Source organism: Saccopteryx bilineata, chromosome 1 (assembly GCF_036850765.1).
Source record: "Saccopteryx bilineata isolate mSacBil1 chromosome 1, mSacBil1_pri_phased_curated, whole genome shotgun sequence".
NCBI classification, from domain to species: domain Eukaryota; kingdom Metazoa; phylum Chordata; class Mammalia; order Chiroptera; family Emballonuridae; genus Saccopteryx; species Saccopteryx bilineata.
In genome coordinates this window covers 265,048,855-265,072,540 of record NC_089490.1, presented here as the reverse complement: position 1 = coordinate 265,072,540, position 23,686 = coordinate 265,048,855, and the positions used below count along the sequence as shown (strand labels likewise).

The following is a 23,686-nucleotide window of genomic DNA, read 5'->3' as shown; positions in this document are numbered from 1 at the left end:
ATTTTCATTTGTATTTTCCCACTAATTAGCAATGTCAAGCAATTTTTCATGTATCTGTGAGCTATTTGTATGTCTTCTTTGGAAAAATTTTTATTTGGGTCCTCTGCCTATATTTTAGTTATTTGTGTTTCTGCTATTGAGTCGTATGAGTTTCCTGTATATTTTACTATCAACCCCTTATCAGATATGTGGTTTGCCAAGATTATTTCCCAATTCATAGATTAACTTTTTATTTTTATTTTATTGATTTTTTTTTTTTTTTGATGAGCAACAGCTTTTAAGGATCGTTTAGTCATACTTGTTTCTTCTTGCTATTGTTGATGTTGCCTTTGGTGTCAAATCTATAAAAATTATTGCTAAGACCACCAGCATGATTACTATAGCTTTGTATATAGTTTGAAATCAGGGAGTATGATGCCTCAATCTTTGTTTTTTCTCAAGAGTTTTTCCACTATCTGTACATTGTATTGTGTGTTCACCACCCCAAGTCTCCTATCACTGTTTATCCCCCTTTACCCTTTTCTACCTCCTCCAACCCCCCCTTTTCCCTCCCATAATAACCACACTGTTACACTGTTGTCTGTGAGCTTTTTCTTAATTTCTTCACGTTTTTCACCCAGCCCCCAATCCCCTTCCCCTCTGACACCTGTCCGTGTTCTCAGCATCTATGAGTCTGTTTCTATTTTGTTTGTTATTTTGTTCATTAGATTCCACATATAAGTGAAATCATATTGTACTTGTCTTTTTCTGACTGGCTTATTTCTTATCATAATAATCTCCAGGTCCATTCATGCTGTTGCAAAAGGTAAGATTTCCTTTTTATGGCTGAGTGGTATTCCATTGTATAAATATACCACAGCTTTTTATCCTCTCATTTACTGATGGGCATTTACTAATTGCTCTGACTAGGACTTTCAAACTATGTTAAATAAAAGTGGCAAAACTGGGCATCCTCATTTTGTTTCTCTTCTTAGGAAAATAGCTTCAACTATTCATTAAGTATGGTGTTAACTGTGGACTTGTTGTATATGGTCTTTATTATGTTAAAGTGCAGTCCCTCTTTACCCAATTTTCTAAGAGTTTTTATCATGAAGAGATGTTGAATTTTGTGAAATGCTTGTTCTTTAGCTACTGAGATAATCTTATCTTTTATTTTCTTAATGTGGTATATCATTGATTTATATATATTTAACCATTCTTTTATACCTGAAATAAATCCCACTTGATCGGGGTATATGAACCTTTTAATGTGCTATTGAATTTAGTTTGCTCATATTTTATTGAGGATTTTTTTGCATCTATGTTTATCAGGTTTATTGTCCCATAATTTTTTCTTATAGTGTCCTTGTCTGGTGTTGCTATCAGGCTAATGTTGATCTCATAAAATGAGTTTGGAAGTGTTTATTCCTTTTCAGTTTTTTGGAAGAGTTAGAGAAGGGTTGCTATTAGTTCTCCTTTAAATGTTTGGTAGGATTCACCATTGAAGCCATCTGGTCCTGGACTTTTCTTTGATGGGAGTTTTTTATTATTAAATCAGTCTTCTTACTAGTAATTCATCCATTCAGTTTTTTATTTTCTCATGATTCAACCTTGGTACGCTGTATGTATCTAGGAAGTTATACATGTTATCTAATTTGTGAGCATATAACTGGTCAAGTTTTTTCTTATACTCTCATAATCATTTTTATTTAGTATCAATTGTAATGTCTCCTCTTTCATTATTTTATTTTTTGAGTCCTGCAGTTTTTTCTGGAGAAGGCTGGCAAGAAGATTGTCTGTTTTGTGTATTTTTTATATATTCCTAGTTTTATTGATCTTTTCTATTGTGTTTTTAGTCTCTATTTTATCTACTTTCTATTCTGATATTTATGTCCTTTCTTCTACTGATTTTGGGCTTAGTTTGTTTTTTATTTTTCTAGTTCCTTGAGATATAAAGTTTGGTGTTTTGAGCTCTTTATTTTTTCCTTAACATGGGTGTTGATCACTATAAACTTCCTTAGAACAGCTTTTGTTGCATCCTAGTAAGTTTTAATATGTTGTGTTTGTTCTTTCATTTGTATCACAATAATTTCTGGTTTCTCTTTTGATTTCTCCTATGACCCATTGGTTGTTCAGTTGCATGTTGTTTAATTTCCATGTATTTGTGAATTTTCCAGTTTTCTTCTCATAATAGATAAGATGCTTAATATGATTTTAGTCTTTTTTAATTCATTAAGACTTTTTGTGGCTCAACATGTGAGCTATCCTCAAGAATGTTCCATGTGCATTTGAGGATATGTACTTGACTACTTTTGGATAAAATGTTCTGTGTATCTTCAGTCATATGATCCAATGTATAGTTTAAACCCAATGCTTCCTTATTAATTTTCTGTCCGGATTATCTATCCACTTTTGAAAATGTGGTATTGAAGTCCCGTATTACTGTTGCATTGCTGTCTATTTCTCCCTTCATATCTGTTAAATATTTGCTTTATATATTTAGGTGTTTCTACAGTGGTACATAAATATTTGTTAATGTTATATCCTCTTGATGTACTGAGCCTTTCATCATTATATGATATAATGACCTCCTTTGTCTCTCTTTTTTTTAATTTTTAAAATTTATTTGTTGATTTTAAAGAAGAAGGAAGAAAGGGACGGAAACATCAGTCTGTTTCTGTATGTGCCCTGACTGGGGCTCGAACCCCCAACCTTTCAGTTTTGGAACAACACTCTAACCCAGTGGTAGTCAACCTGGTCCCTACCACCCACTAGTGGGCATTCCAGCTTTCATGGTGGGAGGTAGTGGAGCAACCAAAGTATAAACAAAAAGATAGATTTACCTATAGTAAGTTGTTTTATGAAGATTTATTCTGCCAAATTTAGCGAAAATCCGACATAAAGTACTTGGTAAATTATTATTATTATATGCTTTAACTTGCTGTAACTCTGCTTTATAAATTTTATAAAGTAAAGTTACTTCTCTACTTTATAAATCACCATTACTGCGGAACCAGTGGGTGGTTCGAAAATTTTACTACTAACAGAGATACAAAAGTGGGCGGTAGGTATAAAAAGGTTGACTACCCCTGCACCAATCAAGCCATCTGACCAGGGATCCTTTGTCTCTTGATACAATTTTTGGCATAAAGTCTGTTTTGTCTAATATATGTATAACTACCCCTTATTTTTTTATTTGTATGGAATATTTCTTTCCATTAATTCCCTTTCACCTTCTGTGTGTCCTTAACCCTTTGAGTAGTACAAACATTCATGTATGTCCTCATGCCTCCTGACCATCCAGAGTACGATTGTACATGTATAAGGCAACATTAAAAAAGGCAAATATCTGTTCTTCTTATTTCCATAAATTGGTTATCAAACATACATTTTAAGTTAAAACTGTAACTGGAACTAATTTCATTTTTTGAAAAAAAAAAACCTGCTCCTGGGGGTCAGCGAACATGAAAAAAAGAACTCACTACTCAAAGGGTTAAAGCTGAAGTGAGTCCCTTTATACCATTCAGCCGCTCTGTTGTTGATTGGAGAATTTAGTCCATTTATGTTTGAAGAAATATCAGTAGGTGTGGGCTTATTATTACCATTTTGTTGATTGTTTTGTGTTTGTTATTCTCTTGTTCCTTTGGTGCTTTCTTCCTTTGTAATGTGATTTTCTGTAGACTATGCTTTCACTCCTTTATCTTTTGTATATCTCCCGTAGGCTATTGTTTTATGGTTACTGTAAAGCTTACATAAAACATGTTGTATTTACAAGTGTATTTTAAGCTGATGGTAACTTAACTTCAAATGCATTGAAAAGCTCCCTCCACATACTATGTTTTTAATGTCACAATTTGCATTGTTTTTATATTGTGTTCCCATTAACAACTTATTATTATATATATTAATAGCACTCTGTTTTTCATACTGGAGTTGTGATTTATCCACCACCATTACAACATTAAGTTATTTTAAATTTAACTATATTTAAATTTTACTAGTGAGTTTTGTACTTTCACATGTTATCCTGTTACTAATTAGTGCCCTTCTGTTTTAGCTTGAAAAATACTTTATAATATTTCTGTAAGGCTGGCCCACTAGTGATGAACTACTTCAGCTTCAGCTTTTATTTTCTGGGAAAGTCTTTCTCCTTTAGTTCTGAAGGACAAGCTTACCACCAGGTAGAGTATTTTGGTTGGCTGGGGTTTTTCCCCTTTCAGCACTTTGAATATATCACCTCACTACTTTCTTCCCTGAAAAGTTTCTGTTGAGCAATCTGGTGATAATCTCATGGGGGGATCTTACCCAACCAGGGAACCTAAACAGAGCACACAAGAACCTTCATAGCCTATCCAGCATCCCTGCTTATGGTGGCACTTGAACAGAAAGTACAGCTCATGGCTTTCCCTGTCTGCAGAGTAAAACTGGTGGCCTCATCTTACCACAGAATTCAGTGTACACTCTTCTCTATTTTGGATCCACAATCAATGAGCTGTACAAGTCTGGAATAATATCCTGCTGCATAGCCAGTCCATGGAAGCTAATTTATATACCTAACTCCATAGACTATAGGGGAGGGCAAAAGTAGGTTTGCAGTTTACAACAATAATCTCTGTTTTGTGTACTCACAACTATAAATCTACCTTTGCTCCATCCTGTTGACTAGTACCCCCTCCTGACCATCTAGTAAACCTGACCAGAGAATTCAAGCAACCATGGAGCCCATCCAAGAGCTTTACCTGAGTAGTATCAAAAACAGCAGTTTTATCCAACTTCTCAGCCAGGCACACCACCCCCATCCCTAACTTACAGCTGGAACAGTTCTCTCACCCCAAAATGGACCATAATAGCAAGCCCCACCTGCCCAAGGACATTACCAGTAGACACACTGAGAAACTCAAACTGAGGTAACTGGTAAAGATCTACCTGCTTAAGGAAACCTGTAAAGTCTATAAGAAGAGCATATACTCAAATATACAGATACCAATATAAGGAATCAAGGATAATGAGAAATCAAGTAAATATGGTGCCACAAAAGGAAACTAATAAAGCCTCAATAATTGACCCTAAAGAAATGGAGATTATGTCAGACAGAGAATTCAGAATAATTCTCTTAGGGAAGTATAGTGAACTAAATGACATACAGCCAACTAAACAAAATTAGGAAAATAATGCTTGAACAAAACAAGAAGCTTGGCAAAGAAATAGAAACCATCAAAAAAATTCTAGAATTGAAAAATACATACTGCTCAAAAAAATTAGAGGATATCTCAAAATGAATATGAAGCTCTAAAATATCCCCTAATTTTTTGAGCAGTTGTAATTGATTTAAAGAATTCAATAAATAGTGTCTATAGCAGACTCAACCATGCAGAAGAAAGAATCAGTGGCCTGGAGGACAGGACATTTGAAATTATCCAGTCAGAGGAACAAAATAAAAAAGAGTAAAGAAAGTCTCCAGGACTTATGGGATAAAATGAAAAACAATATTTGCATTATGGGAATTCCAGAAGATAAAGAAAAAGGAACCCAAAGTATATTTTAAGCAATAATGGCTAAAATTTTCCAAGCCTGGAAATGAACATCTAGATCCATGAGTCCCAAAAGGCCCAAATAAGTTGATCCCAAATAGGGTTACACTGACATACATTATAATAAACTTGTCAAAAGTCAAAGACAGAATTTTAAAAGCAGCAAGAATAAAAAGAGATGTTACATACAAGGGAACCCCCATAAGACTATCAGTGGATTTCTCAACAGATCCATCATACTAGGGGAGAATGGAAGAACATTTATAAAATGGTACAAATTAATAAAATAAAATAACTGTTCATCAAGAACTCTATACCTAGTGAACCTTTTCAGAAATAAAAAAGGGATAAAGACTTTCCCAAACAAGGAGGGGTTGGGAGAGGTAGGAAAATGTAAAGGGAAGATAAACGGTGGTGGAAGAAGACTTGACTTGAAGTTGTGAACACACTATACAATATACAGATGACGTAATATAGAATTGTACACTTAAAATCTGTATAATTTTATTAACCAATGTTATACCAATAAAATTCAATTAAAAAGTAAAAATGGGAAAAAAAGAAATTCTCAAACAAAAGCTGAGTGAGTTCACTATCACTAGACCTGCTTGTAAGTGGGAGTTACAAATGCTAATGGGAGTTCTTTGATAGAAGTAAAAGGATACTAATTAACATAGTAACAATAAAAAAGAGTACAAAACTCCCTGCTAATGGTAAAATATAGTCAAAGTAAGACTCTATAATATGCTAATGGTGGTACATAATTCACTTACAACTCTAGTTTGAGTTAAAAAATAATGTAAAAATAACCATAACTAAAATATTATGTTACTTATGTAAATTGTAAAGCAATAACTTATAATGTGAAGGGGAATAGAAGTAAAAGGGTAAGGTCTAGGAATTACATTGAAGTTAAATTGTTATTAACTTAAAATAGGGTACTATAATTTTAAGGTATTTTATGTAAGCCTCATGGTAACCATTTTTTTCCATGGTAACCAAGGAAAAAAATCTTATTACACAAAAGCATATGATAATTGAAGTCAAAGCATACTGATACAAAAGACATCAAAACATGAATAAAGAGAGTAGGATAAGAAACAAGGAACAGTGGATCTATAAAACACCCAGAAATAACAAAATGTCAATAGTAGGTCTTTGCCTATCAATAATTTACATTTAACATAAATGGATTAAATTCTCCAATCAAATGACACACTGGCGAATGGATCAAAAGTATATGAGCCAAGAATATCCTGCTATAAGAGACTCATAGCCTTAAAGACACACATAGATTGAAAGAGTGAAGGCATAGATAAATATATTTCAAGTATACTGTAGCCATAAGAAAAGCAGGAGTACTCATTTTTACATCAGATAAAATACACTTCAAAAATGGTGCAGGGAGACAAAGGGATCAATGTATCTAGAAGATATAACAGTTGTAAACATTTATATGCCCAATATCAGAGCACCTAAATATATAAAGCAAAAACTAACACAGCTAACAGGAAAAACAAACATCAGTACAATAATGGTTGAGGATATTAATACCCCGCTCTCAACAATGGATAGATTATCCAGACAGAACCAATAAGGAAATAGCAGATTTGAATAATAGAAGTAAGATGCACCAAACATGCATACACAGAACGTTTTATCTAACACAGCAGAATATACATTCTTTTCAAGCACATGTGGAACATTTTCTAGCACAGATCATGTTAGGCCACAAAACAAGTCAATAAATTCAAGAAGATTGAAATAGTACCAAATATCTTCTCTGACCACAATAGCATGAAACTAGAAATCAGTAATGAGGAAAATCTGGAAAATTCCAAATACATGGAAATTAAACAATACTTTCCTGAACCACTGAACAAAGAAATTAAAGGGCAAATTTAAAAAAAAAGATTCTTCAGAATAAAAAAATGGAAACACAACATACCAGAGAACATGTGGGAAGCAACAAAAGCAATTCTAAGATGGAAATTCATAGCAATAAACACCTACATTAAAGAGCAAGTAGGATCCCAAATAAATACCCTAACTCTATAAGCTAGAAAGATAAGGAGAACTGATCCCAAAGTTGGCAGAAGAAAAGAAAAAACAAAATTAGAGCAGAGATAAATGAAATAGAGGATTGGAAAACAATGGGAAAGATTAACCAAACTAAGGGTTGGTTCTTTGAAAAAATATATATATAATTGATAAAGGAATTGTGTTTTATATGTACAATGGAATATTATTCAGCCATAATGAAAGAATGAAATCTTGCTATTTGTGACAGATGGAGCTCAAGAGCATTATGCTAAGTGAAATAAGTCAAACAGAGAAAGACAAATATCATATGATTGTTCTTATATATGAAATCTATAGATAAGATACATAGACAGATAAAAAGCTCTTGAATACAGAGAATAGATTAGTGATTCCCAGGGGCAGAGGGTAGGGTATTGGGGAAATGGTTAAACTGTTTTTGAGGGCTTTTTTCAGTTTAAATGAATAGAATTTAAAATATAAAATAAAATACTACCGAAAGTGATCTATATATTCAATATAATGCCTATTGAAATTCCAATGTCATTTTTACAGAAATAGAAGAATATTTCTAAAATTTGTAAGAAATCACAAAAGATCCTGAATAGACAAAGAAGTCCTGAGAAAAAATAACAAAGTGGGAGGCATCACCCTTTCTGATTTCAAGCTATACTATAAGGCTAGATAAATTAAAAGAGTATGGTATTGGCAGAAAAGCAAACGAACCAGTGGAGCAGAATCAAAAGTACAGAAATAAGTCCAAGGAAATACAGCCAACTAATATTTGACAAGGGAACCAGAATACTCAGTGGAGAAAATATAGTCTCTAAATTAAAAGGTGTTGGGAAAACTAGATATTCACATGGAAAGGAATGAATCCTGACTCCTATTATATACCACTTACCAAAAGTAACTCAAAATAGATTAAAGACTTAATATGGAGACCTAAAACCATGAAACTCCTAGAAGAAAATAGAAATAAAGCTCCTTCACATGGGTCTTGGTAATAGTTTTTTTTGAAAATCACACCTCTATAGCACAAGCAACAAAATCAGAAATAAGTAGGACTACATCCAACTAAAAAGCTTTTGTATAGCAAAGAAACCATCAACAGAGTGAAAAGATAACCTAAGGATTGGTAAAAAATATTTACTAGCCATATAGCTGATAGGGGTTAGACATTTTTGCAAGGGAAATATACAAATAACAGGTACTTGAATAGATGCTCAACATCACTAGTCATTACGGAAATGCAAATTAAAACACATGAGATACTTTTTTTAAAGGACACAATGAAATATCACCTCATACCTATTAGAATGGCCATCATCAAAAAGACAAATAACACATGCAGGCATGAATGTGGAGAAAAGGGACTGCTTGTTCACTGTTAGTGGGATCATAAATTTGTACAGCTAATATGGAAAACAGTATGGAGGTTCTTCAGGAAATTAAAAATAAAACTACCAAATGATCCAGCAATTCCACTTCTGGGAATGTATCTAAATGAAACTAAAAAACTAACTCAAAAAGATTATCTGTACCCCATGTACCTAGCAGCATTATTTACAGTAAACAAGACATGGAAACAGCCTAAGTGTCAATCCATAAATGAATGGATAAAGTAGTTATGGTATGTGTACATACAATGGAATCTTATTCAGTCATAAAAATGAGGAAACCCTACATTTGCAAGAGCATGGATGGAACTTGACAGCATTATGCTAAGTGAAATAAGTCATAACAGAGAAAGACAAATATTGTGTAATCTTACTTATATGCAGAATCTAAAATATAGAAATCACCAAACACATAGAAAAAGAGGTCAGACTTGTGATTACAAAAGGCAGGAGTCAGGGGGGAGGGAAAATTGGAGGAAAGAAGTCAAAAGGTACAAATTTCTAGTTATAAGATAAATAGGAACTAGGGATTTAATATATAACATGATGACTATAGTTAAAACTGCTGTATGATGTGTAGGGAAGTTGTGAAGGAGTAGATCCTAAGTGGTCTCATCACAGGAAGGAAATTTTTTTCTTTTTTTGAATCTATATTAGAGATGATAGATATTAACTAAACCTATTAAAGCAATTATTTCACAATATATGCAAATCAGACCATCAAGCTGTACACCTTAAACTTATATAGTGATGTGTGTCAATTGTTTCTCAATCAAACTGTAAAGAAAAAGAAAAATTCCAGGCCCAAATGACATCACTAGTGAATTCTACTAAAATTTAAAGAAGTAATACCAACCCTTCTCAAACTCTTCTGAAAAATTGAAGAGATTAAAACACTTGACAACTCATTCTATGAGTCCAGCATTATAGTACCCAAGTATGAAAGCCCATTAAAGATATCACAAAACTACAGACCAATATTCCTTATAAATATAAATGTGAAAGTCTTCCAAAAAATACTAGCAAATTTATTTCAATAGCATGTTAAAAAGATTATACATTAGGACCAAATAGTATTTATCCCAGGAATACAGAGTTGTTTTAGTATAAGAAAATCAATATAATATACCACATATACAATGAAGGAGGAAAAGAAATGGATCATCTTGACTGGTGCATAAAAGGACCATTTCATGATAAAGACACTCAGAACACTAGGATTAAAAGGGAACTTCCTCAACATGACGAAGGGCATTTATAAAAAACTCACAGCTAAAACCAAACACAATATGAAACACTGAATGCATTTCCCCTAAGACTCATACAAGGATTCCCACTTTCAGTATTGCTTTCCAACATTGTGCTAGAAATTTAGACAGAGCAATTAGATAAGAAAAATTCACAGATGCCATAATCTTATGTATAGAAAATCATAAAGAATCTAAAAGAAAGCTTTAGAGCTAATGAACAAATCTGGCAAAGCTGTAGGTTACAAAATCAACACACAAAAACCAGCTGTCTTCACCAACAATCTGAAGAGAATATTAAGAAAGGTATCTTATTTACAATAACATTTAAAAAAAAGACATATACTGAAAACTATAAAACATTGCAGAAAGAAATTAAAGACCTAAATAAAGATATCCCATGTTAATGGATTAGAGCACTCAATATTGTTAAGATACCAGTACTACCCCCAAAGCTGTCTACATGTTCCACCCAATCACTGTCAAAATTACAATAGCCCTTTTTGCAGAAATGGAAAAGCCGATCCTCAAATTCGCATGGAATTTCTAGGGGTCCTGAATAACAAAAAAAATAGTCTTGAAAATGAAGTACAATGTTGTAAGACTCACACTTCCCAATTTTAAAACTTACTAAAAAAAACCTTCAAAACTACAGTAGTCAATGTAATACTTGCTTAAGGATCGACATATCAATGAAATAGAACATCTGAAAAATAAACCTGTATCATGTCAGTGGCCAATAGATTTTTGACAGTGGTGCTAAGTCCATTCAAAGGAGAAAGAATAGTATCATCAACAAATAGTGCTAGGATGATAGGTTTTCCATTGCAAAAGAATAAACTTACTATATTCAAAAAACTATATTTAAATAATAACTCACAATAGATCAATAGCCTACATATAAGAGTTTAAAACCATAAACCTCTTAGAATAAAACATAAGGATAAATCTTCATGACCAGTGCATTCTTAGTTATGACACCAAAAGCATGAGCAACAAAATAAATTAATTGAACTTCAACAAAATTAAAAATTTTGTGCATTAAAGGACATTATCAAGAAGGTGAAAAGGCAGCCTTTATACTGGGAGAAAATGTTTTCATAATTATATATCATTAATACCCAGCTATATAAAGAATTCAACAACAAAAGACAAAATTCAAAAATGGGCAATGGACTTGAATAGACTTTTCTCCAGAGAAGACATACAGATAGCTAATTAAACACATGGAAAAATGCTTGACATCATTAGTAATTAGGGAAATGAATGCAAATTAAAAGCTCTACGAGATTCACACTTATTAGAATGATTATAATTAAAACTAAAAAAAAAAAAAAAAAGAAAAGAAAAAGTAAGTGTTGGCAATGATGTGGAAAAATTAGAGCCCTTGTTGTACATTGCTGGCTGGGGTATAAAATGATGTATCTCACTGTGAAAACAGTTGATAGTTTCCCTAAAAAGCTAAATATACAATTACCATATGATTCAATAGGTGTACTTCTGGGTATATACACCCCAAAATTGGAAACCACTGGGACTCAAACAGGTATTTGTATGCTGATGTTCTTTGCAGCATTATTCACCATAGCCAAAAAAAATGGAAACAACCCAAATATCTATAAACAAATTAATGGATAAACAAAATGTGTTACATATATACAATGGAATATTTACAGCCATAAAATGGAATGAAGTTCTGATATACATACATATCAGTGAACCTTGAAAAACATTGTTACGTAAAATAAGCCAGACACAGAAGGATGATTATATGATCCCACTCATAAGAAATATCTAGAATAGGCAAATTCACAGAAACAGAGGTTACCAGAGACTGGGAAGAACAGGGAATTCAGCCATTATTCCTTAATAATGAGAAACTTTTTGTAATTAAAATTTTTTTTGGAAATAGAAAGTGGTGATGGCGGACCAATTTTGTGAATAATTAATGTCACTAAACTGTATACTAAAAATAGTAAAAATGACAAATTTTGTTATAGATATTTTACTACAATAAATATATATTTTTTTAAATAAGCTCTGGCTGGGTACTCAGTTGGATACAGCACTGTCCCAATATTGCGGGTTTGATCCATGGTTAGGACACATCAATTCATAAATAAGTGAAACAACAAATCAGTGTTTCTCCCTCTCTCTCCCTCCCCCACCCTCCCTTCCACCCTTTCTCTCTTCCTCTCTTTCTTTCTTGCCTAGTTATAGAAACATTAAAATTTTTACAATTTAACCTAACTTTATAAACTATATTGAAAATCAAGCATTATAAAATTGTAAGTAATTTGCAACATATTTTAACTTATTCAATATAAAATTTAATTTTGAAGGATTAATATATTTGACTGCAATCCTAAAACTATAGGAGATAAAGATGAAATTTAAGCCTGACCAGGTGGTGGCGCAGTGGATAGAGCGTTGGACTGGGATGCGGAGGGACCCAGGTTCGAGACCCCGAGGTCGCCAGCTTGAGCGCAGGCTCATCTGGTTTGAGCAAAGAGCTCACCAGCTTGGACCCAAGGTCGCTGGCTCCAGCAGGGGGTTACTCGGTCTGCTGAAGGCCCACGGTCAAGGCACATGTGAGAAAGCAATCAATGAACAACTAAGAAGTCGCAACGCGCAACGAGAAACTGATGATTGATGCTTCTCATCTCTCTCTGTTCCTGTCTATCTCTGCCTCTGGAAAAAAAAAAAAAGATGAAATTTAAAATCAATTTTCCGTTAAATTTCCGAGTATATTAACAGAGGAACACTGTACTTACCTGAGACTATAAAAATATCATTCCACCTCTCCTAAGGCCTACTTATATCAATCAACTTTTGACACAACAAGATTCTTATATAGTATGAAGAATACAGAGCAGTGAAACACTGTGTTTCAGACTTTGTCCCATCACGAGGACATAGCTCCTTTTTAATACTAACTTCAGGGCTCTGAATTAACCTCTGTAAAATATATCTCAAATATATTCATAATGATATTAAATTCCTACTGAAAATGCATTTGAGAGGCTTGATTTGGGACAGTCTCAGATAATATGCTAATTATTCATCTGTTCTCAAGTATCCGCATTTATATACAAGCACTTGTTCACTCATTCAACAAACATATTGAAGAGCCATTTTAAGCACTGTGCACCTTGCTAAAATTGCAAAAATGGATATCTCAAGATAATTGTTGACAGTTTATCTCTGAAAAAAACCTTCAAAATAATGGAGATTACTTTATGGTTTTTGATAGTAAATACAAATTTGGACTATACTTTGTGGTAAAAATAAGTCATAACCTTTTTTTCTAGGGTATGAGAATAATTGTGAAATAAAGTGTGTTTACAAAGTACAATTTATGAAGAGGCAGAAGCACTCGTTTGAGATTCTGGAATGCTAGTTTTTCTTTATATTCTTTCCACACCCAGTGGTGACATGGAGATTTTTCTTTGCAGGTCCTTCCTGCTTTTTGATTTCATGCAGTAAATTTCTCCAAGTTCCTTTTCTTTTTTCCTACACATGGGAAAATAAATCGGATTCAACTTTCGTGACTGTCACTCCTTAATAGTTTTATAAATCACTTTATCATTTCAGTCAGAATTCATAGTAACACTGAAATATTTTCTTCTCTGAACTCCACACCATGCTCAACTTTAGGTCCCAGAATGACAGCGCCTCTGTCTGGTGCCTCACTGGATGTTGTGGAGGAGGAAAAGACTTCGTTGCACCATCTCAAATTGATAAATGCTCTACCTAGAAGCAATACACAGTATTTTCATTCATCAAGTCTCATGGCTATGCCTAACTTCTAAAGGGCAAAGAAGTGAAAATAAAGCATGTACTCAGAAGGAAACCAGAATATTTAAGAAGAACCCTAAATGTACCACAACTATGAAAATTTTAGTCTAATTCATTTGAAAATTGGATAGAATGGATAAAGTTCACAAAAATTACTGAAAATTACTCAAGAAGAACTAGAAAACATGAATAGATTAATAACTATTAAATAAACTGATATTCTAATATGTAGATGTGATATCAGGTACAAGACTTAACAGAATGATCACTTAGTAGGTTTATGTCTAATCACTGGGTTGTACACCTGACACTAATACAATATTGTATGTCAACAGTAATTGGAAAATAAAAAATGACTTAAAACAATGATTAGTATTTAAAAATACACCCCCACACCTGAAAAGACTACAGGCCCAAATGGTTTTATAGGTTAGGTTAACCAAACCATTAAGGATTCTGATTTTATGCAAACTATTTCAGAGGGTATAAATAGAGCACAAGATTGCCAGTATATTGAGAAAGGGTAAGGGTCTGAGATTTAACTTGTTTGCATAGTCTGCCAGTTTCATGGGTGCTTGTAGAAGACATGAGACTCCTGCATCAGAGATCAGGATGCTTTGTTACTCACAGCAGCAGCCAGGGCCGCAGCATTTGTGATGGACACTCGAGCAGCCCCACTTCTTAGAGCATTACAAGTAGGGCCAGATGATAGCTACACATGTGGTGGGGTGCATTACCATGAAGAGCTCTAGGCTTACAAAACTCAGATCTTTCGTAACAGGCATTACATATCCTGTTCTAATGCTATAAACCAAACCTTCCCAGAGGGACATACTATATTACAACATATATAAAAATAACAAAAAAATAGTATAGAACAAAGGCAGTCAGTACCTCTGCTTGCAACATATGCATACATACAGAGATCCATGGAGAGTTGTCACCTAACTGCCAATGTGTTTTGTGAAGCTAGTAAAATTGTGATATATGAACAAGGTAAAAGTAGCATCAAACAAAATTATAGACCAATCTTCCTTACTGAAATAGGCATAAAAAATGTCATAGAACTGTATAAAGTGGAATTCACCAGTGCATAAAAAACCAATATCATGATCACATGGAATTTATCCTATGTATAAAGGAATGATAAAACATTGGAAAATCTATCACTTTAATTCATAATTTTAACAGATCTTTTAAAATGTATTCAACACTTTTAAAAACTCCTATTTGAATCCATCACACTAATGGATTAAAGAAAAAACCATATGAACATCTCAACAGATACAGAGAAACTATTTTGACTTGACAAGATAATGAGCATGTTTAATATTGGCACAAGAATCCAAATTTTCTAATTGCTTGGAGTGATTTTCACTTCACTATGATGTAGCCAAAAAAGTATGAAGTATGTATTTCTATTGTGTTCTCTACTTTAAAATAGCATAGTTAAAATGTACTAATAATTTTGATATTCTTTAAACCATGACTTAATACCAAACTAATTATTATCAGTTTATCACCAATAGTATGTAGATTGTGGTTAAGTCTGTGTAAAAGTGAATTCCTTGTGCAGAAGCTTCTCACTCCATTAACTTCCAATATAAATCTTTTTTTGAAATGATGTATTAAAAAGTATTTTATTGTAATGGTTTTAAGTGTACTGTTTCCTAAATTTTCATTTTAAATGGAGGCCATTAATACTATTACTCCTTTGACACAAATAACTGAAATGTTTGAGTCTAGAGGTTATAAAAAATCTTTTGGGATAGATAAATCACATATTTTTTAATGTAAAGTAACAGTTACAATTTCCAATAACAATGTTACCTGTCCTCCAGCCCAAATTTGTAATGAAGTCTTTAGGTATATAAACTACTCTGGCAATATTTTTGTTTATGTGTTAGGATAATTTTTGAATGCAAGAAAAACTCTCCCTATTTCCCTTTCTCTTATACAAACAGAAGGGCCCCTATCCTGTTAAATGTCACTATTATTAGAGAGAACAATGTTTAGATACCTTAAAAAGCTGTTGAGATTGTAATCCTCTAAATATTCTCTAAAACAGAATGCCCACTCGTTGGATGCAAGGCAATCCATCTGAATGTAAGGAGATAACAAAATTTATATTACATTATCTACACAAAAGAAAAATTAAGCTTTATTAATATTTAATGAGGACTTGCACTGGCATTCTTATTTACATGACCTGATGGTATGTGATGTTAGCTAAGGAAAGCTGAAAGTTTGATAACACAGAAGGGCTGACTTTATTAGTTTGTTTTCTGTAGGTTGCAGTATATTGAAGTTTATATATGCCCAGTTAAATGGATTTTGGATTATGTTATCTAGCTTTAGCTAAACTACCAGTACAAAATGGACAAAAACTTAATTAAACAGGATCCTATAAAGAAATCAGATTGCAGATAATACTAATAAGGTAAACAAATAAATAGAGGAGCTGACACATTATCTGAGTATAATTCAATCATTGATGAAAGAAATTGAAGAAGATACAACTAAATGGAAAGCTATTCCATGTTCATTGATTGGAAGAATATTGTTAAACTATCCATACTACTCAAAGCAATAGAAAGATTCAATGTAATCCCTATCAAAACACCAGTTTTTCACAGAAATAGAAATCAACAATCATAAAATTTGTATGGAACCACAAGACTCCAAACAGCCAGAGCAAGCTTGAGAAGATGCAAGGTATCATACTTCCTGATCTCAAATTATATTGCAAAGCTATAATCAAAGTAGTATGGCACTAACATAAAAACAGACTCATAAACCAATGGAACATAATAGGAAGCCCAGAAACAACCCACTCAAATACGTTCAACTAATTTTCAATTAGGGTACTAAAAGTGCAGAAGAATGAAATTGAATTCTTAACCTACACCAAATATAAAAATTAACTCAAAATGTATTGAAGACTCAAATGTAAAGCCTGAAACTGTAACACTCTGCAAGAAAACAAGGAGGGTAACCTTCTTGGCAAATACCTTGATGATGGTTTTTGTGGGTATGACCACAAAAGCTCAGGCCACAAGCAAAAATAAACAAGAGGGACTACCTCAAACCAAAACATTTCTTCTGCCCGGCAAAAGAAACAATCAAAATTGTTTGTTTGGTAACCTATGGATTAGGAGACAATATTTGCAAACCATATATATAAAAAGAGATACTAGAAATTTCCTAAGACAGTAGACTTCAGGATTTCACAACAAAAAACAATTATTTGAGTAAATGGACATATTAATTAGCTTGACTATAGTAGCCATTTTGCCATATGTCAAATCATCTTTTACACCTTAAACTTTTAAACACACATAAACAATAATTTAGGGACTGTTATTGATCAAAGAACTTTGACTTTAATAACTGTACTAACACCCAGGAAAATGTAATCCTAGTGATCAGCATAAGCAGCCTAATCAAGAGCATGATATTTAACATTACTCAGTTATTACAGTGAGTGAACTAGAATCTGCTTTAAGCTTGAGCGTCACAAAACCTTTAGCCCCAATTACTAACAAGTACTAGAACTCATCTTTTTTAATGTTCAGTTTTTTGTATTCACTCACTAACATAAGTGCGAAATAAAATAGGCAGTAAATAAGTAAAAAGCAAAGATTAATAATCAGGTTATCAATCTTAAGAAAATTTAATTTTGTTTTTTAAGACTTTTGAAATTACATATTGGTCAGCCAACAAAACTAGGTTGCCATTGGACGGTGTATACTCAAGCTCTGAATAATTTGTGTGTAAATGTCACAAAGAAAAAGTCAGCATTTCATAGTGAGATGTAATATTTCTCAGAAATGTCATATTTATTTACTCCTATCATTTAGTGTCATGTACTTTTGAGATTTGCTTTTTATGTACCAACCAATCATTTAAGTAGACATATAATCTGAAATTTATGAACAGTAAAGTTAATTTTACTTTAGCTTCACCAATTTTAATTAATTAGCTTTGCTAATTTTAGTGTCCCTAAAACCCTTAACTAAAAGAGACTTCTGATAATTGCTTATCGTTGAAAAAACTGTCAAGTACAGTGTGTCCGTAAAGTCATGGTGCACTTTTGACAGGTCACAGGAAAGCAACAAAAGACAATAGAAATGTGAAATCTGCACCGAATAAAAGGAAAACCCTCCCAGTTTCTGTTGGATGATGTGGCGGCATGTGCTCCTGTGCAGATGATGATGTAACACCGTGTATACAGCGGAGCAGCCCACGGCCATGAGAGTCAAGATGTGGACGGTACAGAGGAAAGTTCAGTGTGTTCTGTGGCTTGCTAAATTCGAATCCGTGACCAAAGTGCAACGTGAATATCGGCACGTTTATAACAAGCACCACCACATAGGAATAACATTACTCGGGATAAGCAGTTGAAGGAAACCGGCAGTTTGGTGGAGAAACCCCATTCTGGTAGGCCATCAGTCAGTGATGAGTCTGTAGAGGCTATACGGGATAGCTACCTAAGGATCCCTAAAATAATCTGTGCGTGAGCCCACATTGAACTGCACTGAATAGTTATGAAACTGGGAGAGATTTCTTTTTATTTGGTGCAGATTTCACATTTCTATCGTCTTTTGTTGCTTTCCTGTGAGCGGTCAAAAGTGCACCATGACTTTACGGACACACTGTTTATAACAAACCACTCAGTGAAATTAAGATATGCTCAGTTCATGGTACCTGTGTTCACAGTGAAGTGACCTTTCGGACCACAGATCTGAATATAATGAACTTTAAAATCACATATCCGTGCATCTTCTAGGTTTCCACAGACGTGCAGCTCCAGTTACCAGGAGGCAGTTCCCACATGGTGCACACAGAATGGATTATCTGCACTTTGAAGACGATAGCCGTGGTTGGTGGTTTGACATGGATATGGTGATCATTTATATTTATTCCGTGAACTGGGTCATTGGATTCATTATTTTCTGCTTTCTTTGCTATTTTTTCTTTCCATTTTAGGCATTTTCACACCTTATTACAGTTGAACAATCACAGACGATGTAGATAACAATCACTTAAACATTTTTTAAGTGTGCTTTGAAATTTTTATAATGTATTATATAAAATGTGGAAGTTTATAGAAAGTCGGAGAACAAGTAACTTATTAATGTTTTTCATGTAACTGAACTTTCTAGCTCTTAGCAACAATGCACTATTAATTTCATAGTTCTTGGTTTAGGATTTGTGGGCTCTAATTTTACAGTGTCTCTTTTTTACTTATCTTTGTTGTAAATATTGAGATTTTTCTCCACTTAAAAATAGTAAAAATATAAAATGAAATGATAATATGGATAGATATCAGAAAAACTATGTAGTCAGTCACCACTTATTCCCAGGCCGATTATATGCATTAAAGATAAAGCATATTCTCTGAAACTAACAGCATATTCAGTTTCGTTTCCAGACATCCCTAGTTATGTCCCTGTTACCAAGAAAGCTGACTGTCTTTTTCATACAGACCTGATAGTAGTTTGAGTGCAGCATTTTTAATTATTTCAAGAAGAGAATAGTAAATATTTAAAAAGAGTCTAACCCACACCAATAGAGACTTTGAGAATTATATTAACACTTTTTGAATTACAGGATTACTTACCTAAAGAAAGAAAACATTATTTACTGGTTTTCAGTAGTCTAAAACAGCAATGCATGTCCAAAATGTAACTGAGTGATTCATTTAACTATAAGGTTGTCAAATATATTGTAAATGTGCAATAAAGAGTGGCTTTTACATTTTTATTGTTATATGATTTGATGTCTGAAATAAAGAATTGTTGGAAATAGGCTTACAAGCTTAAAGAAAGAAAGTCTATTTTTATTTATTACAATAACCGTTGGAATTAGTTTTTTCCTTATAAAAAAAATGAGATCTGAATTATCCCAGTGTGGGAATTGGGGCAGGTATTCCAATTTTAAACATGTGAACACTAAAGCACAATGAAGTAAACTTATTTCAGTCACTAAGTTGTTCTCTGTGTAACCTAAGACTAAAGTTTTTTTATTAGGAACTACTAATCTAACATTACTACACTATAATGTCATATATCTGATAATGCATTATGCATATTTTTCCATAAGGTTGGTGAATTTCTCAGGGCACTAAAAGTACTACCATCATCCAAACAAACTGGGACGGATCAGGCTTCAATAGTTCAGTCTATGAAAAGTCGAAATTTGGCCTAAGTACTACTGACTGTATTTGAATAAAAGCACTCACCTGATGGTATCTGATGTTCTAAGAAATACAGAAGCATGCTACAGATTTTTATTCTAAAACTGTTCTTGTTATTGTATTTAATATTATATCTGTGAAAGAAAACAGTAGCATGCATTAGACATAAACTCACAAAGCGGAAAACTAAACAGTTCAGAAACAAATCAGGTTTTACTCAGATAGCATAATAAAATATATAAATTATGCTTGAAGTCTAGTGATTGTAACTAATATCTTTTTGAAACAATGTCAACAAAGCTCAGTGTTACCTTGCAGAAATAAAATTGGATATACTGTGCTGTATATTATCTCTAATTTATTGCTCAAATGATAAGAGAAGGAAGTTAGATATTAATGAGAGAGGAGGGAGCAAATGGAACCAGACATCTGCGTAAGTAGGAAAAAAACAGCTTTACAGCCACTCCAGAGAGTAACCAACATTGTTTCGTGAAATGGAGCAAAACATCCACTAGGCAGGATGGATGGCTTTTCAGTCACCCTGAGAGCCCACCCAGCTAACAGTGGAGAAAGAAAATGGTGAGAATATGGCACAGTAGAGGCCAAAATGGCAACCATAAAACGGGGACAAGCACAAGCCCCCCCAAACCAGGAAAGAGATTGGACAGTTTGAAGGAAAGCCCGCCCTTGCTCAAACCCAAGACTCTATTGGGACAGCTTCTGCCCTCTCTCCTGCCTGCTCTCTTCCTCTCTGAGCGTGCACTCTTGCTTTTTGCTTTGATAAACCTTGCCACTATCACTTAAAACTTCTCCAGCATGTGTGGCCCTGAAATTCTCTTCCTGCAACACCACAGAATAACATATTTTCTCTGGTAACAAAGTAAAGATAATACTGTATAATGAAAAATATTGCCTTAAAATATATATCAGGGCTGAAAAAACGAACAAAACACATTAGGGGAGCAATATTTAAAGAACTTTAAAATAAAGTTAGTTGCAGCCATTTCCCAGGCAGTTCCTGACTTATAAGCTCTGGCAAATATGCCTTCATTCACTCCTAAATTATTTAAAAAGCTAATTTTAATTATACAAGAAATAAAATAAATAGTATTATAGAAACACTTTTCTCAGAGAAATACTGTTGATTCCCAGTATATATTTATTAGGTCAGTGATACATATCAGTTTATAGATCTGTATCTATAAACTAAATAAAATATATAGTAAATATAAATACGTATCAAATAAATATGATACCCTTAAAAATAAAACATAGTCTGAAAGAAAATTTTGAATGGATTGACTGTATGCCTATTAATAACTTGATCTGAGAATTACATCATTGGCATATTAAAATTAAAAGTAAACTTAGAAAATCATAAACTTCTAATTTTACTTTAAAATATTTTAAAATTTTATACAAATGTAGTTAACAGCTGCTAAATATTAAGAAGTACAGCATTTCCTAGACCTACCAGTTTATGAGAAGACAGTTAAAGCCTGAATTGAGAAAAAACCACTCTTCTGGTATCTATCACACAGATCAATACAGGAGCAATTTTCAGCCAGTGTGCTGCAAGAATTTTTAAAACATACAATACCTGACTATTTAGTCAGAAGCACTGACCTCTTTCCCTTAGATTGTCAGATTTAAAAATGACAGCAATAGCTATCCAGTGTGAATGAATCAAAATTATACATAATTTTATCAGGTTGGCAAAAATACATATATTTTGGTGTGCCACAGAATTTTAGTAGTTTATGTGTGCCATGAGATGAAAAAGGTTAAAATGTTCCAATAGATGATTGTTAAATATGTAAATAAAATACATGAATAAGCTTTAGACTTAAAATATTACATGTTTTATTGTCTTTCACCATATCAATTACATAAAACTGTGTGTGTGTATTTTTCTGAAGTGAGGAGCAGGGAGGCAAAGAGACAGACTCCTGCATGTGCCTGACCAGGATCCACCTGGCATACCCACCAGGGGGTGATGCTCTGCCCATCTGGGCCATTGCTCCATTGCAAGCGGAGCCATTCTAGCGCCTAAGGTGGAGGCCATGGAGCCATCCTCAGTGCCCAGGCCAACTTTTGCTCCAGTGGAGCCTTGGCTGCAGGAGGGGAAGAGAGAGATAGAAAGAAAGAAGAGGGGGAAGTGTGAAGAAGCAGATGGGTACTTCTCCTGTGTGCTCTTGCCAGGAATTGAACTTGGGACTTCCACACACCAAGCTGACACTGTACTGCTGAGCCAGCTAGCCAGGGCCATAAAACTCATTTTTCAATAAAGAACAATGGAAAGGAAAAAAAGGAAAATCCTAAAATTAATCAAGTACTACAATATTTTCCCTAATTTAATAGTTTTCATTTTCTGAGCTCTTATGATCAATAATTTATATTTCACTGAACTTATTTAGGGTGAAAGTTAATTTTAAACATTTTCACATATTTATCAAAAATGCTCAAATTGAAGTACTGTACGTTTCTGAATACTTTCATTAGGTAGTTCATTTCTTGATTTGAAAAAAAGCAAATTCACAAACCAACACCAATTTATTTTATACTTAGCAGAACCTAGGTAAATTCTAATTAAAATATAAAAGCAAATACCCTACCACTGTGAATCACCAAATTCAAGAATGAAGGAAAACCTACTTTAATGTGTCTGTGTCAGAAAAAGACACAATAAAATGGGAAAACATTCTATGGTTATGGATTGGAAGAATCAACATATTTTAAATGGCCATATTAACCAAAGCAATATATAAATTTAATGCAATCCCTATCAAAATTCCAATGTCACTTTTTAAAGATATAGGACAAAAAATTACCAGGTTTGTATGGAACCATGAAAAAACCAAAATAGCCAAAGCAATCTTGAGGAAAAAGAATGAAGCCTGAGATATCACATTAACTGACAGATTGAATTATACTATCGAGCCACAATAATTAAAACAGCATAGTATTGGCAGAAAAACAGGCATACAGACTAATAGAACAGAACTGAGAACCCAGAAGTAAATCCACATATTAATGAACAAATCATCTTTGACAAAGGAGCCAAAAACACAATGGAAAAAAAAGCTTCTTCAATAAATGGTGCTTGGAAAATTGGAAAGCCACATGCAAAAGAATGAAACTTGACTACAGTTTGTCCCCCTGCACAAAAATTAATTCAAAATGGATCAAAGACCTAAATATATATAAGAGCTGAAACAATAAATTACATAGAAGAAAATATATGTACTAAATTCATGGATTCTTGGCTATAGAGAACAATATATGAATTTGACCCCAAAGGCAAGGGAAGTAAAGACAAAAATAACACTGGGGAACAAAATTTTTGTTGCATCCACAAAAACACTTGTTCTTACCACCTAATTTGAGTGTGCTGATCTCAAATCTGACATTAGTTTTTCTCTGTAAGCTACAGTTTTTTTACAATTCAAGATTTTAGGTTTTCATCTTATAAAATTTTCAACATATAGTTTA

At 33.2% G+C, this 23,686-nt stretch overlaps 1 protein-coding gene and 1 long non-coding RNA gene across 9 annotated transcripts in view; one reads left to right on the top strand and one right to left on the bottom strand.

Annotated features, from left to right (window-relative positions):
• Nucleotides 1-19,810, top strand: part of RNF180 (ring finger protein 180) — a 199,026-nt gene extending 179,216 nt beyond the window's left edge. For all 8 annotated transcript variants that reach the window (XM_066242444.1, XM_066242471.1, XM_066242452.1 and 5 more), the window contains one exon: nt 18,785-19,810. In XM_066242444.1, coding sequence (XP_066098541.1) covers nt 18,785-18,984 — 200 coding nt within the window. In that variant the 3' untranslated portion in view covers nt 18,985-19,810. The remainder of the gene's footprint in view (nt 1-18,784) is intronic.
• The window catches only part of LOC136312729 (uncharacterized), a 176,484-nt gene extending 156,187 nt beyond the window's left edge, over nt 1-20,297 (bottom strand). Inside the window, exon 1 of the long non-coding RNA XR_010727041.1 lies at nt 20,240-20,297. This is a non-coding gene — a long non-coding RNA (uncharacterized lncRNA). The remainder of the gene's footprint in view (nt 1-20,239) is intronic.
• Between the last annotated feature and the right edge of the window lie 3,389 nt (nt 20,298-23,686).